This window comes from Panulirus ornatus, chromosome 21 (assembly GCF_036320965.1).
Source record: "Panulirus ornatus isolate Po-2019 chromosome 21, ASM3632096v1, whole genome shotgun sequence".
Lineage (NCBI taxonomy): Eukaryota > Metazoa > Arthropoda > Malacostraca > Decapoda > Palinuridae > Panulirus > Panulirus ornatus.
The window spans coordinates 14,243,970-14,270,869 of NC_092244.1; the positions used below are offsets into that span (position 1 = coordinate 14,243,970).

The 26,900-nt window shown below is 38.9% G+C and overlaps 2 protein-coding genes across 2 annotated transcripts in view; one reads left to right on the top strand and one right to left on the bottom strand.

Moving 5' to 3' along the window:
• Positions 1 to 10,421, bottom strand: part of lobo (lost boys) — a 34,021-nt gene extending 23,600 nt beyond the window's left edge. The window contains exons 1-3 of the mRNA XM_071675791.1: positions 10,307 to 10,421; positions 9,297 to 9,464; positions 8,682 to 8,915 (exon numbers count right to left, since the gene is read on the bottom strand). Of these exons, the coding sequence (XP_071531892.1) occupies positions 8,682 to 8,915; positions 9,297 to 9,380 (318 nt within the window). The 5' untranslated portion in view covers positions 9,381 to 9,464; positions 10,307 to 10,421. The remainder of the gene's footprint in view (positions 1 to 8,681; positions 8,916 to 9,296; positions 9,465 to 10,306) is intronic.
• A 3,358-nt stretch (positions 10,422 to 13,779) lies between these two features.
• Positions 13,780 to 26,900, top strand: part of LOC139756390 (uncharacterized) — a 70,351-nt gene continuing 57,230 nt past the window's right edge. The window contains exon 1 of the mRNA XM_071675792.1: positions 13,780 to 13,880. The gene's annotated coding sequence lies outside the window, so the exon portion shown is untranslated. The remainder of the gene's footprint in view (positions 13,881 to 26,900) is intronic.

Here is a 26,900-nt window from a genome sequence, read left to right on the forward strand (position 1 = left end):
AAGTTATAATGATAGCAAGAAATTGTGGCAACAACTTAAAGGAAAATTCAAAAACTGTCCTCAAGACTGAAGATAAAGTGCTTTGATGGAAAAAAGATAGCAACTTATAATAAATTTTTACATCTGTAGAATCAAACATAATTAGTAAATTACCATATGCTCTTAGGCTTTTTAGCACTGATTCTTATAATTCTAAAAAATGTTTAGATCAAAAAGGATTATGGAAAATTTTGGGCTTAAAGAAGTAATGAATGACTATACTCTTAGTGTAATAAAAAGTACAGGGGTAGATGATTTACCAGCAAGGTTCATAAAGGATGGGGCACCAGTGCTAAACAGACCAATAACACATATTGTAAATCTCTCTCTAAGTACAAGTGAAGTACTGGCTGAGCTAAAGGAAGCTAGAGTCAAACCATTGTACAAAAAGAATAATAGGCAAGAAGTAGGAAATTACTGACCAGTCAGCATGCTCAATGTAATATCAGAAGAACTGAAAAGGATTGTTTATGATCAATTAGCGAATTACCTAATGTAAAATAATATTATATACAATTTTAGGACAAGATTCATGGGAAAGTACTCCACAGATATATATTTGGTCTACCTTTCAGACTTACTTAAAACTAATATATCAAAAGGAAATTATACAGGACTTGTACTTTTGGACCTACAAAAAGCATTTGACACGGGTGATCATCACATTTTGTGTGAAAAATTAAAAGCAATGGGGATAAAGTCTGTGGAATGGTTTTACTCATATCTGACTGAAAGGAATCAGGTATTGATTGAGAGGGTGAAGGCATGTACAGAGCATCAGATTGGGGAAGAGCAGTGTGGTTTCAGAAGTGGTAGAGGATGTGTGGATCAGGTGTTTGCTTTGAAGAATGTATGTGAGAAATACTTAGAAAAGCAAATGGATTTGTATGTAGCATTTATGGATCTGGAGAAGGCATATGATAGAGTTGATAGAGATGCTCTGTGGAAGGTATTAAGAATATATGGTGTGGGAGGAAAGTTGTTAGAAGCAGTGAAAAGTTTTTATCGAGGTTGTAAGGCATGTGTACATGTAGGAAGAGAGGAAAGTGATTGGTTCTCAGTGAATGTAGGTTTGCGGCAGGGGTGTGTGATGTCTCCATGGTTGTTTAATTTGTTTATGGATGGGGTTGTTAGGGAGGTGAATGCAAGAGTTTTGGAAAGAGGGGCAAGTATGAAGTCTGTTGTGGATGAGAGAGCTTGGGAAATGAGTCAGTTGTTGTTCGCTGATGATACAGCGCTGGTGGCTGATTCATGTGAGAAACTGCAGAAGCTGGTGACTGAGTTTGGTAAAGTGTGTGAAAGAAGAAAGTTAAGAGTAAATGTGAATAAGAGCAAGGTTATTAGGTACAGTAGGGTTAAGGGTCAAGTCAATTGGGAGGTAAGTTTGAATGGAGAAAAACTGGAGGAAGTAAAGTGTTTTAGATATCTGGGAGTTTATCTGGCAGCGGATGGAACCATGGAAGCGGAAGTGAATCATAGGATGGGGGAGGGGGCGAAAATCCTGGGAGCCTTGAAGAATGTGTGGAAGTCGAGAACATTATCTCGGAAAGCAAAAATGAGTATGTTTGAAGGAATAGTGGTTCCAACAATGTTGTATGGTTGCGAGGTGTGGGCTATGGATAGAATTGTGCGCAGGAGGGTGGATGTGCTGGAAATGAGATGTTTGAGGACAATGTGTGGTGTGAGGTGGTTTGATCGAGTAAGTAATGTAAGGGTAAGAGAGATGTGTGGAAATAAAAAGAGCGTGGTTGAGAGAGCAGAAGAGGGTGTTTAGAAATGGTTTGGGCACATGGAGAGAATGAGTGAGGAAAGATTGACCAAGAGGATATGTGTCGGAGGTGGAGGGAACGAGGAGAAGTGGGAGACCAAATTGGAGGTGGAAAGATGGAGTGAAAAAGATTTTGTGTGATCGGGGCCTGAACATGCAGGAGAGTGAAAGGCAGGCAAGGAATAGAGTGAATTGGATCGATGTAGTATGCCGGGGTTGACGTGCTGTCAGTGGATTGAATCAGGGCATGTGAAGCGTCTGGGGTAAACCATGGAAAGTTGTGTGGGGCCTGGATGTGGAAAGGGAGGTGTGGTTTCGGGCATCATTGTGTGACAGCTGGAGACTGAGTGTGAACGAATGGGGCCTTTGTTGTCTTTTCCTAGTGCTACCTCGCACACATGAGGGGGGAGGGGGATGGTATTCCATGGGTGGCGATGGAAATGAATAGGGGCAGACAGTGTGAACTGTGTGCATGGGTATATATGTATGTGTCTGTGTGTGTATATATATATGTACATTGAGATGTATAGGTATGTATATTTGCGTGTGTGGGCGTGTGTGTGTGTACATTGTGTATGGGGGTGGGTTGTGCCATTTCTTTCGTCTGTTTCCTTGCGCTACCTCGCAAACGCAGGAGACAGCGACAAAGCAAAATAAAAAAAAAATGACATGAAAATTAGTGTCTCATGCCAACTTCTTTATGCTGATGACAGTATTTCAATTGTATCACACAAGGATGCTCATGTTATTTCAAGTAGATTAGGATAAGAACTTGAACCATGTAATAATTGGATGATTAATAACAAACTGTCTCTTCTCCTAGGTAAAACTGAAGTTATGATAGTAGGATCTAAACAAAAACTAGAGAAGGTAAACGATTTTACACTAACAGTTAATGGTCAGGTAATAAAAGGAGTAAAGTCAGTGAAGTCATTAGGTGTTCATTTGGATCAATGTTCCTGAGGGGAGTTAACTGTCAGAGTATAATCATGAAAATAAATGCAAGCTTTTAAATTTTTACATAGACAAGCAAATGGCTTTAATCAGAAAATTAAGAAAACCTTATGTTCTGCTTTAATTCAACCTCATTTTGATTATGCATATTCTTCTTGGTATTTTGGAGTAAACAGTAGATCCAAAAAGCAGCTACAAATTATCAAAACAAAATTATTAGATTTATTATAGGAGTAGACCCCAGAGCTCATATTGGCCAAGCAGAGGGAGAAAATAAATATGTTAAGTGCAGAGAATAGGTTTAAGTGAATAAATCTGAATCATGTCTTTGACATATAACAACAGGGGGGCCACATATCTTACAAAAAAATTTCATAGTGTAGTAAATAACCAATCAATCAGTACTAGACAAAGTTAATTTAACTTTTATGTAACAAGAGTGAAGGGAGCTGCAGCTCATGCTTTCTGTCATACTGCTATTAAACAATGGAATTCATTACCAAATGATATACAATGTATAAATGAAAAAAAAAAACTGTTTAGATCAGCAGTGAGGAAACATCTTATTGACGAAGAAAGATTCTCTGAACTAAATGACTATGTATATTACTTGACATGTAAGTAATATTATGTAAGGAGTTTTTAGATCTTTTAACTGTTTTTAAGAGAGGGATATACAGTGTGTCTTGTATGGGGTGCAGTGACTCCTTTGTTGACTGCTCCATCTTGCTCCAATATAAGGACCCTACTGGAAATAAGTTTGTAAAACTTTAGTAGGTTATCCTAGTGGGAGCTACTCTGTACCTTATTGTGGCATATTGCACATGTGTATACCTATCATAATGTACTAGGGTCTCTGAATTAAGTCAATCAATCAAGCTTAGAAAGGAAATTTGTGTGATTGAGTGAAGAATTGCAAAAGATGAAAGCAAATGATGTGAGGGGAGTAGGTGAGGAATGAGATGTATGTAGAGAAGCAATGATGGATGTGTAAAAGATGCATGTGGCATGAGAGAGGTGGGAGGTGGGCAGATTAGAAAGGATAGAGTGGTGGGATGAAGAAGTAAAGTTGTTAGTGAAAGAGAAATGAGAGGCGTTTGGACAATACATGCAAGGAAGGAGTGCAAATGACTAAGAGATGTATAAAAGAAAGTGGCAAGAGGTCAGACGAAAGGTGCAAGGGTTGAAAAAGAGGGCAAATGAAAGTATCATTAAACTTTAGGGAGAATGAAAAGATGTTTTGGAAGGAAGTTAATAATGTGTGTAAGACAAGAAGACAAATGGAAACATTGATGAAGGGGGCAAGTGGTGAAGTAACAACAGGTAGTGATGAGGTGAGGAAATGGAGTGAGTATTTTGAAGGTATGGTGAAAGTGTTTGACGTTAGGGTAGAAAATATAGGGTGTTTTGGTGGGGTGGTGTGCAAAATGAGAGGGTCAGGGAAAATGGTTTGATTAAGAGAGAAGAGGTAGTGAAAGCATTGCAGAAGATGATTTCTGGCAAGGTGGCTGGTTTGGATAGTACTGCAGTGGAATTTATTAAGAAAGAGGGTGACTGTGTTGTTTTGTTGGAAAGGATATTCACTGTATGTATGGATCATGGTGAAGTGCCTAAGGATTGGCAGAATACATGCATAGCAACACTGTACAAAGGCAAAGGGGATAAAGGTGAGTGTTCAAATTACAGAGGCTAAAGTTTGTTGAGTATTCCTGGGAAATTATATGGGAGGGTATTGATTGAGAAGTTGAGGGCTTGATAGAGATCCTTTGTGGAAGGTTTTAAGAGTATATGGTGTGAGAGGTAAGATGCTCGAAGCAGTGAAAAGTTTTTACCAAGGATATAAGACGTGTGTACAATTGGAAAGAGAGGAGAGTGATTGCTTCCCTGTGAATGTCAGTTTGCGGCAGGGGGTGTGTGATATCCCCATGGTTGTTTAATTTGTTTATGCATGGGGTGGTTAGGGAGGTAAATGCAAGAGTTTTGCAGAGAGGGATGCGTATGTAGTCCATTGGGGATGAGAGGGCCTGGGATGTAAGGCTGTTCTTGTTTGCCAATGATATAGCTCTAGTGGATGATTTGAGTGAGAAACAACAGAATTTGGTGACTGTGTTTGGGAAACTGTGTGAAAGGAGGAAGTTGAGAGTAAATGTGAATAAGAGCAAGGTTACTAGGTTTAGTAGGTTTGAGGGACAAGTTAACTTGGATGTAAGGCTGAATGGAGAAAAATTGGAGGAAGTGAAGTGTTTTAGATGTCTGGGAGTGGACTTAGCAGCAGATGGAATCATGGAAGCAGAAGTGAGTCACAGGGTCGGGAAGGGGGTGAAGGTTCTGGGAGCGATGAAGAATGCGTGGAAAGAGAGAAATTTATCTTGCAGAGCAAAAATGGGTATCTTTGAAGGAATAGTAGTTCAAACTGTAATATGGTTGCAAGATGTAGGCTATAGTTAGGGTTGTGCGGATGAGGGTGGATGTGTTGGAAAATGAAATGTTTCAGAACAATGTGTGGTGTGAGGTGGTTTGATCGAATAAGTTATGAGAGGGTAAGAGAGATTTATGGAAATAAAAAGAGTGTGGTTGAGAGAGAAGAGATTGTGTTGAAATGGTTTGGACATATGGACAGAATGAGCAAGTAAAGATTGACAAAGAGGATATATGTGTCAGAGGTGTAGGGAACAAGAAGCAGGAGACCAAATTGGAGGTGGAAGGATGGAGTGAAAAAGATTTTGTGCGCCAGGGCCTGAACATGTAGGAGGGTGAGAGGTGTGCAAGGAATAGAGTGAACTGGAACGATATAGTATACCGGGGTTGACGTGCTGTCAGTGGACTGAACCAGGGCATGTAAAACACCTGGGGGTAAACACTGGAAAGGTTTGTGGGCCCCAGATTTGGATAGGGAGCTGTTGTTTTGGTGCATTACACATGACAGCTAGAGACTGAGTGTGAACGAATGTAGCCTTTTTGTCTGTTTTCATGGCACTACCTCGCTGAAACGGGGTAGCAGTGCTGTTTTCTGTGGGGTAGAATAGTGACAAGAATAAGTGAAGGCAAGCAAGGATGAATATGTGCATGTGTATATATGTATATGTCTGGGCATATATGTATGTATGTGTGCGTGTATATATATATATATATATATATATATATATATATATATATATATATATATATATATATATATAAAATATACATATTTTTATTTTTTTTTTATTTTGCTTTGTCGCTGTCTCCCGCATTTGCGGGGTGGCGTGGGGGAGCAGACGGGGAGGTGGCCCAGCCCACCCCCATACACATGTATATACATACGCGTCCACACATGCAAATGTACATACCCATACATCTCATGTACACATATATATACACACACAGACACATACATATATACATATGCACACAATTCACACTGTCTGCCTTTATATATATATATATATATATATATATATATATATATATATATATATATATATATATATATATATATATATATATATATTATCCTGGGGATAGGGGAGAAAGAATACTTCCCACGTATTCCCTGCATGTCGTAGAAGGCGACTAAAAAGGAAGGGAGCGGGGGGCTGGAAATCCTCCCCTCTCATTTTTTTTTAATTTTCCAAAAGAAGGAACAGAGAAGGGGGCCACGTGAGGATATTCTCTCAAAGGCCCAGTCCTCTGTTCTTAACGCGACCTCGCTAATGCGGGAAATGGCGAATAGTATAAAAGAAAAAGAAAAAGATATATATATATATATATATATATATATATATATATATATATATATATATATATATATATATATATAAGTATATGGTCTTGATTTGGCCGTAAAAGTCGTCTGTACCACCTGAACTGACATGAAAATCATGAATTGGATCTTACATTAATGTCCAGTATTTGCTCTCGGTTTTATTGCTCTTTGGAATCTCTGACATATCAAATATGCTGCAATGCATAACATTCGCGGATGGAAACCCAAAATAAACCTAAACTCCAGACTGAAAAGAACGTCAAATTTCAAAAAATTTAAACATTTGAAATTATGGAATAATACTTGAATAATCATTTTATTTGATGCACGAAACCGTTTGAACTACTGCTTGATTTTAATTTTACATCTTTATGACGAAAATAAAGCCTGACTTGTGAACATAAGCTGTTCCGGTGAGTGCTGTCAAATTGTGCCGAACGTCCTTCATTTAAAGAATGAAAACAAGTTACGTTATGAGAGTGGCCATTATATTCTCCCCCTCCCCACGTTGCTTTGCGGTGGTATGAAGCTGAACTCTTAAAAGATTAATATAAACCTATCTAATTTTGTTCACGATTATACTATGTGATTTGGTTTTGACAGTTACCTTGAAAGTTAATATAAGAAAGACAGTTGTTCTTGATATATATAATTTTGATCATGATTATACTGTGAATTGTTCTTAACAATTATCTTTAGAGTTAATATAATACAATTGTCTCTGAAACGTATCTAGTTTTGATAGTGATTATACTATGATCTTTTTTATAATTATCTTGAAAGTTAATGTAATAGACATTTAAAAACATACCTAGTTCTGATAACGATTATACAATGTAATTTGGTTTTGACAGTTATCTTAAACTTAATATAATAAAGATAATTGCCCAAAAAACATACCTAGTTTTGATAATTATAATGATTATACCATGTAATTTGGTTTTGACAGTTACCTTAAAAGTTAATATAATAAAGACGATTGTCTTAAAAATATCAAGTTCTGATAATAATTATACTATGAAATTTGGTTTTGACAATTCAAAAGTTAATATAATAAACATTTGTCTTAGAAATATATTGTCTAGTTTTGGTAATGACTATACTGTGTAATATGGTTTTGACAGTTATGTTAACAATTAATATAAAATAGGACAATTGTCTTTGAAGCATACCTAGTTCTGATAATGATATTAGAGACTAGTTTGGTATTAATGTTGGCAAATACCAAAATTGATGCCCTTTTATTCCACAAGATTCCAACGAAGATAGGGTGAAAAAAAATACCAAAAGTTTAATCATGGAACTAAATATTTGTAAAAGAACAGCGAACGTTGAGGGGAAAAACGAATAACAATATGACAATATGTTAACGGTAAAAATCATGATAGGTAACTCGAACAATGGCGCGAATGGTACAGAAAGAGGATGTGATGAGAACTGAACAGTTCAGACACCATGACTTAGTATGAAGATGAAAACTAATGAACACGAAAGCAGTGGATAAAGTTGTGAGATATGTAGAATGATATCTTCTTAGGGAAGTATGAACAGTGGAGTGAAAATAACACTAAATATGTTGACGTACTAAGAAACTTCGATGACGATATAAACAATGCGTCACAGAGACAGAAAAATAAGTGAGCTTCCTAACCAGAAGAAATAGACGATGGAATGCAACAAAACAGGCGGTGTGAAATACTACAATAAACATGAATGCAACAAAACAGGTGGAGTGGAATACTTCAATAAAGAATTGAATGCAGCAAAACAGGTGGTGTGAAATACTACGATAAAGGATGCAGGAAAATAGGTGGAGTGAAATACTACGTTAAACAGATGAATGCAGCAAAACATTTGGCGTGAAGTTTTACGATAAACGATCGAATGCAACAAACAGGTGGTGTTGAATGCTACGTTAAACGATCGAGTGCAACAAAACAAGTGTGTAAAATACTACGATAAACGATCGAGTGCAACATAGCAGTTTGTGAAACACTATGATGTTGGATTACGAACCCTCTTCATCTTCACGTAATTCCGCTCGAGGTTCCATAAGGATGTCCAGTCTAGGGACAGAGGCCCAATACTACTGACAGGTCTTTTGAGCTTCCCAGGAGCAAGAATGTACATTACTATCAATCCACGACTAAGTATCTCTTTCCCACCATAACTCACCATGTCGTATGAGACGGCCTCGTCGAACTTGACACATGCCCAGTAGTTTGTGTGGTCAAACACGGCGTGGATCCTTACGTAAGGCACGGTATGGGTGGGGCCTAAGGGCATGACCTGGCCCGTGGTGGGTTCCACGAAGGTCGGAGTGGTGACCTCTCTCTGTGGGGGCAACACCAGCACCCAAAAGTGGAGGTGGGCCTCAGCCTCGCGCGGTGCACTCGAGGTTGAAGAGTCCTGCGGAATACACCAATATCCTGACGTGAATTTATAACAAAAATCCTAATTATCACCTTACAAAGTTTCACGGTAGAATTATCGAGAATGTCTCAGTTACATTTACGAAAGACCTTAGGTTGAAATTATTATTTTCATCAACAGCGTACCAAAAGTTTTCTTGAAAAATATATAGGCTTTCTTTGGGTCTTAAATATACCCCTTGGTGCTTCACTCACGCCAATGGCTTTATATCCCCAAGTGTCGCGCTAATCCTAAGGAAACTGTTTTCCTGGTACAGTACTGTAACAGGACACGGTGTCCGTCAAACCAAAGGTCATTAAATAATAATGGGACAGCATGACAAAGAGTACATAAATACATGAAAGGCAGTGTCCTCACCTTGGCCTTGTGGTCTGGCTGACTGGTGGTGTCTCTTGCCTGCTGCTGTTCCTGCTCCTGCTGGCGCCGCTCCCGCTCCTCCATGATGAGCACGTAGCGGCTCCTCAGATCCGGAGGCGGTCGCACACTGTACTTGGAGGGCGCCACCTCCTCCTTCGCGCTTCCCTCCTGACGAACACTCAGACTTATTCTCTCTGGCGTTTTTCGATTAAGGACTTGACCTGCCACGGACCCTTCTCCTCCCCTTTGCAATTGATGCTTTAACAAAGTTATTGAGGACTGGATGTGCTACTGAGATAAACCTTGCCATTACACTCTGCAGTATTTGATTAATAGCGACAGTGGTTAGTAGTCGTGGATATATTATTAGTAGGTGCAGTAGTAGTGGTTACGATCGTAGTTGTAGCAATGGAGAAACTGAAATTATTATTAGCCTGAGTCACACCTTGCATGAGATGAGACTTGCTGAGTCTCTTTAAGGCGTTTTCATGAATATCATTAGAGTCAGGAGATGAACCACTCTCTCTGTCTGAAGCACGCTGGAGATAAGGTGACAAATAAGACATCAGGTCTAAAACACATCATATGGCGTGCAGTTGCAGTTGCTTTTCGACGGAAGATGCAGGAACAGGTTTATTATCTAAATCGAAATAAGGAATGATCTTAGAAAATAAAGCATAATGAAACAGGGAGGTAATGTACGAACTTAAGAAAAGAAATGGTGCCAAACCAGTAAATGTATGTGGTATATTTGTAACATAAGAAAAAAAGAAGCAAACTGAACAATCCTAATGAAAAAGAAAGAATGCTTACGGGACTCGAATAATAATTGAATATAACGATTGCATGTGAATGTGGCCATATAATTTCGCGTAACAGCTGAAATGACTTCAAGTGTCATGAGAGTATGGCATGAAATACCTTACTATCCGTGTATGTAGAAGATTACCTTACTATCCGTGTATGTAGAAGATTACCTTACTATCCGTGTATGTAGAAGATTACCTTACCGTTTCCTCATGGCTGAGGTAAGGGCAGGGGAGGTGTGAGGTGTCGCAGGCAACGAGTGCTGCAGGTGCTGCCCCCTGGACGACGAAGGCGCGGTACCCGGCTCCTAGCAGTACCGACGCCACCACCAGGGCACACTCCGATCCACTACCCTTCTGCCTCTCCACCACCACGGCCGGTGATCGTACCTTCCTGGGCTAACACACACACACAGGTTTTTTTTTTTTTCACAAACTAAATTGATCTATACTCAGAGTAGAACCCCCTACCCCCGTGTAGTACAAGTAGGCACTGCCACACAAAACAGATGGAGCTCTACAAGTGTGTAACTCCCTCCCCATACAATAAATATGGATAATTACAAACACATACATAACAGTTCTATGTAGAGTGCTCCTGACGTACCATTGAGGGTGGTGGTCGAGGTGGCTTGTAGGTGATGAGATCAGCTAGGACCCGTGCCGCCTCCTCCAGGCTCAGCAGCTGAGGATGTGGCACCCTGCTAGGCACCACCAGGCTCACCACACTCACCTGTCAACGAAACACACATTAAATGAATCATCTACATACTCCAACCACCTCTGCTAATCATCATCTGTGGTCACTATGGTTACATCTCCCTCTATCAAATACAGGTCCTGTGTGATGAATTTCCCTGAAGCCACTAACACGTGATTTCAGGTTTTCAGAGTCGTGTTATACAACCTGTTCGTGAAATTGAAGTGGGTTTTCTGGATGCCTGTTATACACCAGGGTTGATGAACCAGTGTATATGGCTTGTTAGAAATAGAACTTAGAATCCTTTGGCATCTGTGTCGACCCTCTTAGCAAAAAAATTTGAGACGCAGACTTGAAAGCAGACTGAAGAATGAACCGACTCATTCTCTAGAAGTCACTGATGCACCAAATCTAGATCATTATGGTTTCTTTTAGAAATTGTCGTGGCCATTACCACTGATGTCGTATACTTAAGAATAAAATAGGAAAACTTTTATCTGGAAGGTGGGTTTACGATAAGATAAATCTTCATTTAATGAGAGTCTATGTACGGTCGACCTGTGTGTAAAACCATAACCCCAGTTAACTTTATAACCCTTTGCAGCACGACGGTAAAGACGCTTTGAGAGTTTAATCGAACAACCCTCAAACACAACGGTACGATCTTTGGCATACATGGCATGAGACATTGTAGGAATGAGGGAGATGGCTGAAGCGTGTAATGAGGCAGGTGGCTGAGGTGAATAAACAAATGGATAAATGAAGAGACAACCTTTCCCACCGAGAATATAATCGACAAGCCAAGAGACAGAGCAACATTGGGACATCACCTGCTGTGTGGAGGTACTACGAGGGACTGTCATTGGATGAATAGTACAAGAGATGATTGGGGGAAAAAAAGAGACATGCAAATCAGGATATCCCGTCAACATGACAATCATAACTGACACGGAGGACACTTAAGAGGGGCAGACGACTTTGAGCGGACGTAAATGTAGTGCATCATAAAGTGCAGGAAAAATAGGTTAACCGGAAAAGGGATTTTTGTGAATGCTACAGCATCATACAGTTCTAACGTTTTATTGTCTTATTTCAACTGAGATGCTCAAACCTGAAAGAGGGAGGGAGGGCCTGGGGGAATTATCATCAGGTCTCGGAATATATTTCTTCGGAGCTTCTGCTCAACATATGCAGAAGTTTCGTCTATCACTGTGTCGTGTAGAGGTGAACCACCTTCCTTCCGAGCAGAGTTCAGCCAAGAGAAGCACACTTCATAAACTCGCCCTCCTACACCACGTAACTTGAACTTGTTTTTATATCTTGTCTTTCTCTCTATTTGCAGAGGGGGTTGTCCTTTCTGCCGTCTAGAGTTGGCTGTTATCGTGTTTCTTCGTGCGTCACATAACATCCGACAGGACGCCTGCATCCCACAGGTATGGCTTAATCTCTTGGACCTCAAGGACTAAACTGACATGATGTCTGCTCCCCCCCCCCCCTTCCACTGGGAGACTGTAGAGCGCTTTATGTTATAATAATGATCTGTATAACAGTCAACATCTTTCGACATAATAGTAGAAATGTTCTACAAAATGTAAAATATACGTCACACAGTTTTCATAGAAAAGTTATTTTGTGATTTTTCTTTATAAAAGATATAAAAGATTTATTTCCAAGATGAAGCTTTTGTAGCTGAAACTGAAAATACCATTTATCCGAATAAGAAATTGTCATGGTAAGTTCTACAATAATGGAGGTGATAGCATTTGATAATAGTTGATGTTAGCCAGGCTTAGGAATACGAATTACATAATATTCACCGTTAAGTGTTCTTTATATGTTCATGACATTTTTCCAATTATGTACATAAATGAACGCACTTGATAGATCGGTTGTAAATGCATGACTACTTTTAAGAGTGTATTCATGCTGTATTGGTACAATATTACGTGATATTGTATCATAGAAAATATTAAATCTTTCATAAGTACTTTCAACTTAGGATGAGCAAATAACATGTAAGTAGAGATGTTGGGACAGTGAACCTACCATCCTGTCATTCTCATTCTGTGGAGTTAAGAGGAGCAAAGGTCCTCTCGGATATAAGGTGTTATAACGTCTTCTGTAGCTTGCTATTAGATCTAACAGTTCATCGTCTGCTGCCTTATTGGCTCTAAAATTGGCAACTCGGTCACCTTTCCACATTGAGATTCTCTGTAAAATGCAACACACCAATACATAAAAGATAGTTCTTTGCTCTACGCGTGCTCATGTCTCTATGGCAACGAGAACGCTACATTCAAAGGGTAACGAGCATATATTACTTCACTGTAAGTTAAACGAATTTAGGATTTAAATGAAGCAAGTTAAACGAATTTAGGATTTCTTGATGGGTGGAATAAAAGAATATTAATATTCAACAAATACTCGCGACTATGGCTTCTTTTTCAGGAGTAAGCTCTTTACCCTTGATATAGTTTTTGAGGACAAAAGTGTAAGATGCTCGAATTTCCATTAGATATCTCAAAAGTAATGGAACTGTATATGAATCTCAGTGCTTTGTGATGAATGATGTTGACTCGACAATAATTGTTTTTATTGGCATAAAGACAATTTATTATATTTTTTCAACATATCATTACAAAGGTAATCTGAGGTAGAAATAGATTTCCTCTGCTACGAAGTATTTCCTAAAATATAAAGAGATATTCTAAGAAGGATTTATAATAGTTTTTCACCGTCTCACGTGGTTATTATATCCCGTATAACCATGGCTGACGAAGTACGTTCATATCCGCTAAAATAACACTTCATATTTTTCGTTATTCTCTTTGGATATTCCTCTTTAAGAAATTTAGCAAATTTATATTTAATCCTAGATAGTATTACTTGAATATATACGTTGTTAAGGGATGATACAGTCTCGTTAATTATCAGCTACTTTCGTCTAAAGGGAAAAGTACTTTTACTGGATGGGATACACGGATCACAACAATAACATTTAGCCCATGCTGTGTGCCGGTAATCGTAGAAACTGAAAAATTTTGTGGAATACAAGCAACAAGAAGATAGGGAAGACCCGTAAGTTGATATTTCTGTTGCTGATGCTTGTTGAATTTAACGGAGGACCATTTTATTTAAAATGGAGGCTTGTAGATATCAAAACATTGTATCCATTGGTTATGTCAGATTGGGATAGGCTAGGTTAGGGCAGATAAACACGGAAATGTAAAATATTACATCATTTAACGAAAATACTAGCATTTTAATCAATAGATTAGCTATGCTGAGCAGAGTCTATTGTTAGAAGAAGACATGAGATATTGTACATATAAGTCTAAGAAGATCGGTTTTCCCCTAGCGGTCTGGGCTTTGTAGCTGGGAGAAATTGCGGGGAAAAAATGCGTAAAATGCATAAATTGAGAGTGAACCTAACCAGACATTCAAGACTTCACAACATGATTTTTTATTGATTAACCAAAGTTAGGCCAAAATTACCTTAGCCCAGATGTAGCAACAATGTATAAGAACTTAAGGAGTTAGGACACTGTAAGAAGCCTATTGGCCCATGATAGGCAGGTCTGTCCACACTACAACCAACTACCTGAACCTATATACACATCTAACCTTCGTTTAAAGCTGCATAAAGACCGAGTTTTCACTACTGTACTTGGCAGCTTGTTCCATACATTGACCACCCTATTCCCAAAATAATATTTACCCAGATCCGACCTGAATCTATTTTGTTTCTAACTTAAATATATTATTTCTTGTCCTATCCGGTGGGGCCATTCTAAGAATTTTATTCACCTTTTTTAATACCCTCCATTTAAAGACTTCAATCATATCCCCTTTAGCCCTCCTCCTCTTAAGTGAGTGTAACTTATAGGTTATTTATCATTTTCGGTCTTCATCATTGTCACCTTTGATTGCGAGTGTAGTTTTTGTTCTGCAATGCTGGTATAATATTTAAAGATAGAATAGAAGTTGCTTTGCATGATTTTGGGTCTCCTTTAACAATGAAATTCACCAAAGTCCAAGAGAGTTGTAGTGTAATAGAAGAACTCTTCTTATACTCTATGAAACTCAATTGAACAATGAAATACATGTTTATGTTAATAAGTTATACATTTCCTCCAAGTATATGTTTTTATGATTTTGATTTTTGATCGTCATCCAGATTATGCAATGCCATACTTCCCATTAAGTAGAAGCAAACTAACTTAAGATTCTATAGTTGATTGGAACTCCTACAGAATTACTGGTATATATTACGAGTCTTAAAGCAGTTCTCTTGCATTACATAGCCTTTGTTGTTTAGGGATATTGCATGGTTTGGAGTATATGACATTGAATAATGTGGTAAGAGTTTGTATATCAAGAAAATTGTGGGGTTAGTTATGTAAAAGTTGGTAATGCATTTATGAAATATTAGCAGAACCTATGAAAAATATACTTAGCAGAAATAGGTAAAAGCCATGAATAGAGATGCCACTGTAATAGGTTTGATATTTTAGTTATTTATATTTGTCTCTTTGTTGCTGCTGTAAGGAATGATATGAAATTGTGGAATTTTACTTTATTACTTTTCAAAACTATCTTTTGATATTAATTCACTTATTAGGGGTAGGGTCATGAGAGAGAAAATGTAGGGTTGAAGAGTTATATGATAATATTGTGAAATGTGGAAATCAAAGAATATACAATATTAATGTTGAAAAACTTATTTTGTGTAAAGGTTCTTGATTGTATCTTAAATTCTTAACAAAAAACATGATTAGTGCTTTACTTGAATTTAGGTAGACATGAACTTACCCAACATATTTGCAAAACTTGTATTGTCAGATTCACGTGTAACAAGCATGGCGGCATTCACTGGAAGGCATAAATAGTAAAGGATAATAAGCATTTATACACTCTACAGGCAAGTTTTAACAATTTCATTTGCTTTTTATGTCAAGATACAAACTAATGAAAGTTCTACGGAATCTGAACAAGCACCAGGGGAATGTTTTTGGTCAGCCGTTTGCAGAAAGATTACTTCTCTAATCTCCTCATGTGTTTACTGTGAGCTTCTGTAACACAGAAATGTATTTCTTAATTTTGTCATATTTTCTTTTCTTACCCCATTTAACGCAGAAACGTATTTCTTAATAAATTTTGTCTTTTTTTTCTTTTCTTACCCGACATCATCCATCTTCTTCCAAAGCCCTGCCCACTTCACAAAATATTGATTGATTGGGTCACTACATATATATCCCAAACTATCACCTCCACACATTATAAGAATGCTCTCCTGAAAATTCTTTTTAATTCTATTACCTAGAACAGTAGTCTCTGTAAACTAGGATATTACTTAGAAATGAGAGTTCAAATAGATAATGATTAAATATCTCTGCTGACACTCAGTTAGTCTTCTGTTTGTTGAGACTTATTTGTTTATGGCCATGCTAAGTCTTGGGTTTTACTGGTATAGTTTGACTAAAATATTGAAGGTTAAGTTTGCCTTTAAGAAAACTAAGAGTTCTGTTTAGTTGTTGAAATCCCTTTTTTTCCAGACAGTTGATCTGTTTGTACAAAGAATTGATGCATCCATGTACAGCAGTGGTTCTTAAGCTTTTTTAGCCTTGTGCCATCTCTCAGCATAGTCCTGAATACCATGCCCCCCACCCTTTACTATTTGAAGTTTTCTTAATAATCAATCATTTTTATACCAGTATACAGTACTTACTTGTGAAAGTGGAATTACTGGAGTGGATCTTCATACTAATGAACATATTGCTTCCTTGATTATGAGATTGTGGATGAATGAAAGTTTCCTGCTTCTGTATTTTAGTTTTATATTTTCTTTATGCACCTAGTTTCAATGAAACTTATAACATCAACTGGAATAGTAACTACAATTAGATAAAGATTTACTTTATTTCCGTAGCACTAATTGATTATTTATATTATTATATTTATTCTATTATACTTTGATGCTATCTCCTGCGTTAGCAAGTTAGTGCAAGGAAACAGACAAAAGAATGGCCCAACCCACCCACATACACATGTATATACATAAACGCCAACACACACACATATACATCCCTATACATTTCAATGTATACTTACATATACATACACAGACATATACATATATACACATGTACATATTCATACATGCTGCCTTCATCCATTCCTGCTGCCACCCCGCCACACATGAAATGACACCCCCTCCCCCAACATGCGTGCGAGGTAGCGCCAGAAAATGACAACAAAGGCCACATTTGTTCACACTCAGTCTTTAGCTGTCATGTGTAATGCACCAAAACCACAGCTCCCTTTCCTCATCCGGGCCCCACAAAACTTTCCATGGTTTACCCCAGACACTTCATGTTCCCTGGTTATTTTATTTTATTATACTTAGTCACTGCCTCCCAGGTTAGCGAGGTAGCACATGGAAACAGATGAAAGAAATGGCCCAACCCACCCACATACACATGCATATACATAAATGCCCACACCCGCACATATACATACCTATACATTTCAACGTATTCCTGTAAGTCCACGGGGAAAATGAAACGGAATAAGTTCCCAACGTATACACACATATACATACACAGACATATACATATATACACATGTACATATTCATACTTGCTGCCTTCATCCATTCCTGTCGCCACCCCACCACACATGGAACAGCAACCCCCCTTTTGTGCACGTGAGGTAGCGCTAGGAAAAGACAACAAAGGCCACATTCATTCACATTCAGTCTTTAGCTGTCATGTGTAATGCACCGAAACCACAGCTCCCTTTTTAACATGCAGGCCTCACAGAACTTTCCATGGTTTACCCCAGATGCTTCACATGCCCTGGTTCAATCTGTTGACAGCACTTCAATCCCAGTATACCACATTGTTCCAGTTCACTCTATTTGTTACGTGCCTTTCACCCTCCTGTATGTTCAGGCCCCGATTGCTCAAAGTCTTTTTCACTCCATCCTTCCACCTCCAAATTGGTCTCCCACTTCTCGTTCCCTCCACCTCTGACACATGTATCCTCTTTTTCAATCTTTTCTCACTCATTCTCTCCATGTGACCAAACCATTTCAATACACCCTCTTCTGCTTTCTCCACCACTCTCTTTTTATTACCACACATCTCTTTTACCCTTTCATTACTTACTCGATCAAACCACCTCACACCACATATTGTTCTCAAACATTTCATTTCCAATACATCCACTCTTCTCCACACAACCCTATCTGTAGGTCATGCCTCGCAATCGTATAACATTGTTGGAACCACTGTTCCTTCAAACACCCATTTTTGCTCTCCAAGATAATATTCTCACCTTCCACACATTTTTCAATGCTCCCAGAACCTTCGCTCCCTCCCCACCCTGTGACTCACTTCCGCTACCATGGTTCCATCTGCTGCCAAATCCACTCACAGATATCTAAAACACTTCTCTTCCTCCAGTTTTCCTTCATTCAAACTTACCTCCCAATTCACTTGTCCCTCTACCCTACAGAACCTAATAACCTTGCTCTTAATCACATTTACCCTCATCTCTCTTCTTTCACACACTTTACCAAATGCAGTCACCAACTTCTGCAGTTTCTGACCTGAATCAGCCACCAGCACTGTATCATCACTGAACAACAACTGACTCACTTCCCAAGCCCTCTCATCCACAACAGACTGCATACTTGCCCCTCTCTCCAAAACTGTTTCATTCACCTCCCTAACAACCCCATCCATAAACACATTAAACAACCATGGAGACATCACACACCCCTGCTGCAAACCGACATTCATGGAACCACTCACTTTCCTCTCTTCCTACTCGTACACATACCTTACATCCATGGTAAAAACTTTTCATTGCTTCTAGCAACTTATATCCCACCCCCATTTTTAATGAATTACACTGCAGTACCATCCAAACCCACTGCCTTGCCACCTTTGATCTTCCGCAAAGCTTTCACTACCTCTTCTCTTTTACCAAGCCATTCTCCCTGACCCTCTCACTTTGCTCACCACCTCGACCAAAACACCTCATACCTGCCACTGTATCATCAGACACATTCAACAAACCTCCAAAATACTCACTACATCTTCTTACTTCACCACTACTTGTTATTACCTCCCCTTTAGCCCCCTTCACTGATGTTTCCATTTGTTCTCTTGTCTTGTGCACTGTATTTAACTCGTTCCAAAACATCTTTTTATTCTCCCTAAAATTCAGTGATACTCTCTCACCCAACTCTCATTTGCCCTCTTTTTCACCTCATACACCTTTCTCTTGACCTCCTGCCTCTTTCCTTTATACATCTCTCAGTCATTTCCATTACTTCCCTGCAAAAATCATCCGAATGCCTCTCTTTTCTTTCACTAACAATCTTACTTCTTCATCCCACCACTCACTACCCTTTCTAATCTGCTCTCCTCCCACCTTTCTCATGCCACAAGCATCTTATGCACAAGCCATCACTGCTTCCCTAAATACATCCCATTCCTCCCCCACTCCCCTTACATCATTCGCTCTCACCTTTTTCCACTCTGCACTCAATCTCTCCTGGTACTTCCTCACACAAGTCTCCTTTCCAAGCTCACTCTCTTCACCCCAACATTCTCTTTTCTTTTCTGAAAACCTCTACAAATCTTCACCTTCACCTCCACAAGATAATGATCAGACATCCCTCCAGTTGCCCCTCTCATCACATTAACATCCAAAAGTCTCTCTTTCACGTGCCTATCAATTAACACATAATCCGATAATTCTCTCTGGCCATCTCTCCTACTTACATACGTATATTTATATATATTTCTCTTTTTAAACCAGATATTCCCAATGACCAGTCCTTTTTCAGCACACAAATCTACAAGCTCTTCACCATTTCCAATTACAACACTGAACACCCCATGTACACCAATTATACCCTGAATTGCCACATTACTCACCTTTGCATTCAAATCACCCATCACTATAAGGTATATATATATATAATATATATATATATATATATATATATATATATATAATATATATATATATAATATATATATATATATATATATATATATATATATATATATATATATATATATATATATATATATATATACAGCGCTGGTGGCTGATTCATGTGAGAAACTGCAGAAGCTGGTGACTGAGTTTGGTAAAGTGTGTGAAAGAAGAAAGTTAAGAGTAAATGTGAATAAGAGCAAGGTTATTAGGTACAGTAGGGTTGAGGGTCAAGTCAATTGGGAGGTGAGTTTGAATGGAGAAAAACTGGAGGAAGTGAAGTGTTATAGATATCTGGGAGTGGATCTGGCAGCGGATGGAACCATGGAAGCGGAAGTGGATCATAGGGTGGGGGAGGGGGCGAAAATCCTGGGAGCCTTGAAGAATGTGTGGAAGTCGAGAACATTATCTCGGAAAGCAAAAATGGGTATGTTTGAAGGAATAGTGGTTCCAACAATGTTGTATGGTTGCGAGGCATGGGCTATGGATAGAGTTGTGCGGAGGAGGATGGATGTGCTGGAAATGAGATGTTTGAGGACAATGTGTGGTGTGAGGTGGTTTGATCGAGTAAGTAACGTAAGGGTAAGAGAGATGTGTGGAAATAAAAAGAGCGTGGTTGAGAGAGCAGAAGAGGGTGTTTTGAAATGGTTTGGGCACATGGAGAGAATGAGTGAGGAAAGATTGACCAAGAGGATATATGTGTCGGAGGTGGAGGGAACGAGGAGAAGTGGGAGACCAAATTGGAGGTGGAAAGATGGAGTGAAAAAGATTTTGTGTGATCAGGGCCTGAACATGCAGGAGGGTGAAAGGAGGGCAAGGAATAGAGTGAATTGGATCGATGTGGTATACCGGGGTTGACGTGCTGTCAGTGGATTGAATCAGGGCATGTGAGGCGTCTGGAGTAAACCATGGAAAGCTGTGTAGGTATGTATATTTGCGTGTGTGGACGTATGTATATACATGTGTATGGGGGTGGGTTGGGCCATTTCTTTCGTCTGTTTCCTTGCGCTACCTTGCAAACGCGGGAGACAGCGACAAAGCAAAAAAAAATATATATATATATATATATATATATATATATATATATATATATATATATATTTTGTCCATGGAGGAGGATGGATGTGTTGGAAATTAAATGTTTGAAGACAATATGTGATGCGAGGTGGTTTGATCAAGTAAGTAATGAAAGGATAAGAGTGATGTGTGGTAATGAATAGTGTAGTTGAGAGAGCAGAAGAGGGAGTGTTGAAATGGTTTTAACATATGGAAAGAATGAGTGAGGAAAGGTTGACAAAAAGGATATATGTGTCAGAAGTGGAGGGAACAAGAAGTGGTAGACCAAGTTCGAAGTAGAAGGATTGAGTGAAAAAGATTTTGAGTGAGTGGGGCCTGGATGTGGATAGGGAGCTGTGGTTTTGGTGCATCACACATGACAGCAAGAGAATGGATGTGAGCGGGTGTGGCATTTCTCTATGTTTTCTGGAGCTGTTGCAGGGAGTGGCGATGCTGTTTCTTGTGGGGTGGGGTAGTGCTGGAAAATGGATAAAAGCGATCAAGTATGAATATGCATGTGTATATATGTATATATGAATATATCCCTGGGGACAGGGGAGAAAAAATACTTCCCACCTATTCCCTGTGTGTCGTAAACGTCGACCAAAAGGGGAGGGAGTGGGGGCTGGAAATCCTCCCTTCCTGTTTTGACTTTTCCTAAAGAAGGAACAGAGAAGGGGGCCAAGTGAGGATACTCCCTCTTAGGCTTAGTCCTCTGTTCTTAATGTGACCTCACTAATATGTATGGGGAAAAAAATCAATACTTCCCATGCATACCCCCCAATGTCGTAAAAAGTTACTTAAGGGTGTAGGGGGCTAGAAACTCTGGCCTCCCTGTATTTCAGATTCTAAAAGAGGAAACAGGAGTCATGTGGAGAGTGCTCATCCTCCTTGAAGGCTCAGATTGGGGTGTCTAAATGTGTGTGGATGTAACCAAGATGAGAAGAGGAGAGATAGGTAGTACGTTTAAGGAAAGGAACCTGGATGTCCTGGCTCTGAGTGAAATGAGGCTCAAGGGTAAAGGAGAAAAATGGTTTGGAAACACCTTGGGAGTAGAGTCGCGTTGGTGAGAGGACATGAGTAGCACTACTCCTAAAGCAGGAGTTGTGGGAGTGTGTGATAGTGTAAGGGACTAAATTCTATATTGATGTGGGGAAAACTGAAAGTGGACGGAGAGAGATGGGTGATTATTGGGACTTATGCTCCTGGTCATGAGAAGAAAGATCTTGAGAGACAGGTGTTTTAGGAGCTGCTGGGTAAGTGTGTCACCAGTTTTGGAGTAAGAGACTGGGTATTAGTGATGGGTGATTTGAATGTGAAGGTGAGTAATGTGGCAGTTGAGGGTATAATTGTGAATGGAAATGGTGAAAAGCTTGTGGATTTGTATGCTGAAAAAAGACTGTTGATTGGGAATACCTGGTTTAAAAATAGATATACACAAGTATACGTATGTGAGTAAGAGAGATGGTCAAAGGGCATTATAAGATTAAGTGTTAATTGATAGGCATGTAAGAGAGACTTGCATGTTAATGTGCTGAGAGGGGCGGCTGGTGGGATGTCTGATCACTATCTCGTGGAGGTGAAGGTGAAGATTTGTAGAGGTTTTCAAAAAAGAAGAGAGAATGTTGGGGAGAAGAATGGTGAGAGTAAGCGAGCTTGGAATGGCAAAAGGTGAGTGCAAATGACGTGAAGGGAATGGGTAAGGAATGGGATGTATTTAGGAAAGCAGTGATGGCTTGTGCAAGAGATGCATGGTATGAGAAAGTTAAGAGGTGGGCAGATTAGAAAGGGTAGTGAGTGGAAGGATGGAGGAGTAAAGTTGTTAGCGAATGAGAAAAGAGAGGCGTATGGATGGTACTTGCAAAGAAGGCGTGCAAATGACCAGGAGATGAATATGAGAAAGTAGGAGGAGGCCAAGAGTAAGGTGCAGGATTTGAAAAGAGGCAAATAAGAGTTGGGGTGAGAGCATATCATCTAACTTAAGGGAGGATAAAAAGGTGTTTTGGAAGGAGGTTAATAACTGTAGATAAGACAAGAGAACAAATGGGAACATTGGTGAAAGGGGCAAGAGGGTAAGTGATAACAGGTAGTGATGAAGTGAGAAAGAGATGGAGTGAATATTTTGAGCTGTCATGTATAATGGACTGAAACCACAGCTCCCTTTCCACATCCAGGCCCCACAGAACTTTCCATGGCTTACCCCAGACGTTTCACATGCCCTGGTTCAATCCATTGACAGCACGTCGACCCCGGTGTACCCCATCGTTCCAATTCACTCTATTCCTTGCACGCCTCTCACCCTCCTTCATGTTCAGGCCATGATCACTCAAAATCTTTTTCACTCCATCTTTCCATCTCCAATTTGGTCTCCCACTTCTCCTCGTTCCCTCCACCTCTGACACATATATCCTCTTTGTCAAACTTTCCTCACTCATTCTCTCGATGTGACCAAACCATTTCAAAACACCCTCTTCTGCTTTCTCAACCACGCTCTTTTTATTACCACGCATCTCTCTTACCTTATTATTACTCACTCGATCAAACCACCTCTCACCACTTATTGTCCTCAAACATCTCATTTCCAGCACATTCACCCTCATCCGCACAACTCTATCTATAGCCCATGCCTCACAACCATTTGACATTGTTGGAACCACTATTCCTTCAAACATACTCATTTTTGCTCTCCAAGATAACGTTCTCGACTTCCACACATTTTTCAACGCTCCCAGAACTTACGGCCCCCTCCCCCACCGTGTGACTCACTTCTGCTTTCATGGTTCTGTCTGCTGCTAAATCCACTCCCAGATATCTAAAACACTTCACTTCCTTCAGTTTTTCTCCAAACTTACCTCCCAATTAACTTGTCCCACAACCCCACTGAACCAAATAACCTTGCTCTTATTCCCACATATTCCCTGCGTGTAGTAGAAGGTAACTAAAAGGAGAGGGAGCAGGGGGCTGGAAATCCTCCCCTCCTGTTTTTAATTTTCCACAAGACGGAACAGAGAAGGGGGGCTACGTTAGGATATTTCCTCTGAGGCTCTGCCCTGTTCTTAATGCTACCTCACTAATGCAGGAAATGGCAAATATTGCAGTTTACTTTTCTATATAATTCTGTGTAATCATTCTATCAGTTGAATAAGACAGGATTCCATTGATCTAGGCCTAAGTGCATCTCAGCCCCCTCACCCTTTGAATGCATCATAAAATTTCAATAGCATTCTCTGAAAGTGAAATAGACCCCCATCAAAATTGAAATTACTATTTTAAAGCTTTTAATTACTTGTTGTCTTATGAAAATCATGAGGTTTCCATACATTCCATTTGAATCCTTTGTAAATCCAGTCATATATTGAAAAATAAGGTTAAAAAAGATATGTGGAAAACTGATTCTTAGTAATGTGCATGATATTCACCCATTTTACTGATGGCCAGAACTTATGAATGATGTATAATAAATGGTTTTTTGTCAAAAAATTTACTTACTCAGATTTGGGTGAAAAATGAACAAAAATATGGAAAAATTATTTCCAATAAAATACATTATATTTGCCCATTTTATTGAAAAGGTCTGTTGGCCTGGTTATAGAAAGAGAGATGTGCTTTTAGTGCATTGCTCATGATAGCAAGTGAATATGTAGATGTGAGCAAATGCAGCGTCTCTTCATCTGAGTTTGGTGCTATCTCACTAATTGCGGGAAGCAGTGATTAAGCTTGAAAAAACATTATTGAGGGGCTAAAGATTCAGAAGCATGTACTATAAATCATGAATTCATTTGCAGTTCAACATATCATAAATCGTTTAGATTTAGGTAAAGATTCAGTAATTGTCAGGAAAACATATGCCTGTTTTATAGATGATAGAATGTTACGAAATTGGTACTAATGACCTCCATGCAATAAGTAAACTTGAAATATGTTATGGGATTTTCGTTGTAGCACTTTGATATTTTTAAGTTTTTGTAAATTGGGTAAGGCTTTGAAGTAGAAGCGACTTGAGGTAAAAACCCCTAAAATTGGCAGTTATTTTAAGTGATACATTTTAATATTTTCATTGAAATCTTGCTAATAGTGAACAAACAGTAGGGATGTCTGTGGCATTCCAGTGTTTTTTGTCCTTGTGTATAGTGCTTAGACTTTAGAAGAGTGACCATCCTGATAACAATTGACAAAAAACATACAGCTGGTGCTTGTTCAGATTCTGTAGTGCTTTACTTCATTTGTATGTCTATTTACAAACCATTTGAAGCTGTATAAAACAAGGAAGGGTATAGAAATATTTATTTTTCCTTTACAGTTTATGCATTCCATAATGACACCATGAATTTTAAAGTTTGAAGCTTACTGAATCCAAGTTTTGCAAATAAGTTGGGCAAGGTCAGATGAATGCATAAATATAGGGCTCAAATTAATGCTTATGACATCTGTCTTGCACAAGGGCAGATTTCTGTATCTCTGTAGACATCAGAAGCATAGTTTACATTCCAAACCAAATGGAAAACTAACAGACATTTGTGAGTACTTCTTTATTCTCTTATCCAATGACATTAAATCTTCCAATTTAGTCTTTTGCATTTACGTCATAATTTCCCATCATTATCCAAATTAACAACTGTAGAATACCACCTTTCCCAATCCTTATGTCACTGAACAACATTTCTTTATAGAAAAGAAGTTTGAATGGTAGTAAGCAATCATCAACTTTTATGTATTCCTTTACAGTGCAACAAATTATTCCTAATAAACTAGAGTATCAAACCTATAAAAGTGGTGTCTTTTTCCAGATTATACCAAAATTCACAAAGAATGCTGGTTAAAAATAAAAATGTAAAAATTTTCAATTGTAGAATTGATTCAAAAGTCAATACCACTTGAACAGATGTAAGTACAAGAGCATTCAGATTCTTTACTGCCATTCATTACTTCTATTGAATTAGAACATCCAACTTTATATAATGTAATTGACACATTCCTGCTGTAATGGTAAGATTCGCATCCAGCCTCCTGATTCATCAATAATCAACCTTACTACCACAACATCAGTCACCCTTTTTTTTTAAATTGCTATATCCATCAAACCTTGCTTCTTTATTGATAATTTATATATATATATATATATATAATATATACTATAATCAACCATTGACGTGCTAGAAAAACACAAAAGGCCACATTCGTTTCCCACCTCTAGGCGTCGATATATGCCCGAAAACACAACAGCCCCTTTCACACCGCTCCCAACTGTCATGTTTATCCCAACGCTTCCCCTGTCAATCCATGACAGAACTTCAGTACCCGGCTCACATGCCGTTCCAATCACTTATCCTTCAACCCGTTACCCATCTGCATTCACGATCCTTGATCGCTCAAATCCTCTTTCATCATCCTTCCACCTCAATTTGTTCCCCATTCCTTCCCCCATCTCCCTCTGACTACTTGTACATCCTGAACTTGTCTCTTTTCATCTTTCTCCTCCTATGTCACCAAACCATTTTAAAACACCCTCTTTCACTCTCTCAACCACACTCTTTTTATTCCCACACACCTCTCTTACTCTTTCATTACTTACTTGATCAAACCACCTCACACCAGATATTGTCCTCAAACATCTCATTTCCAACACATCCACCTTCATCCACACAACTCTACCTATAGCCCACGCCTCACAACCATATAACATTGTTGGTACCACTACTCCTTCAAACCTACCCATTTTTGCTTTCGGAGATAATGTTCTCACCTTCCACACATTCTTCAACGCTCCCAGAACTTTCGCCCCTTCCATCACCCTGTGACTCACTTCTGCTTCCATGGTTCCATCCGCTGCCAAATCCACTCCCTGATATCTAAAACACTTCACTTCCTCATTTTTCTCCATTCAAACTTATCTCCCAGTTGACTTGTCCCCCAACCCTACTGTACCTAATAACCTTACTCTTATCCACATTTACTCTCAACTTTCTTCTTTCACACACTTTACCAAACTCAGTCACCAGCTTCTGCAGTTTCTCACCCGAATCAGCC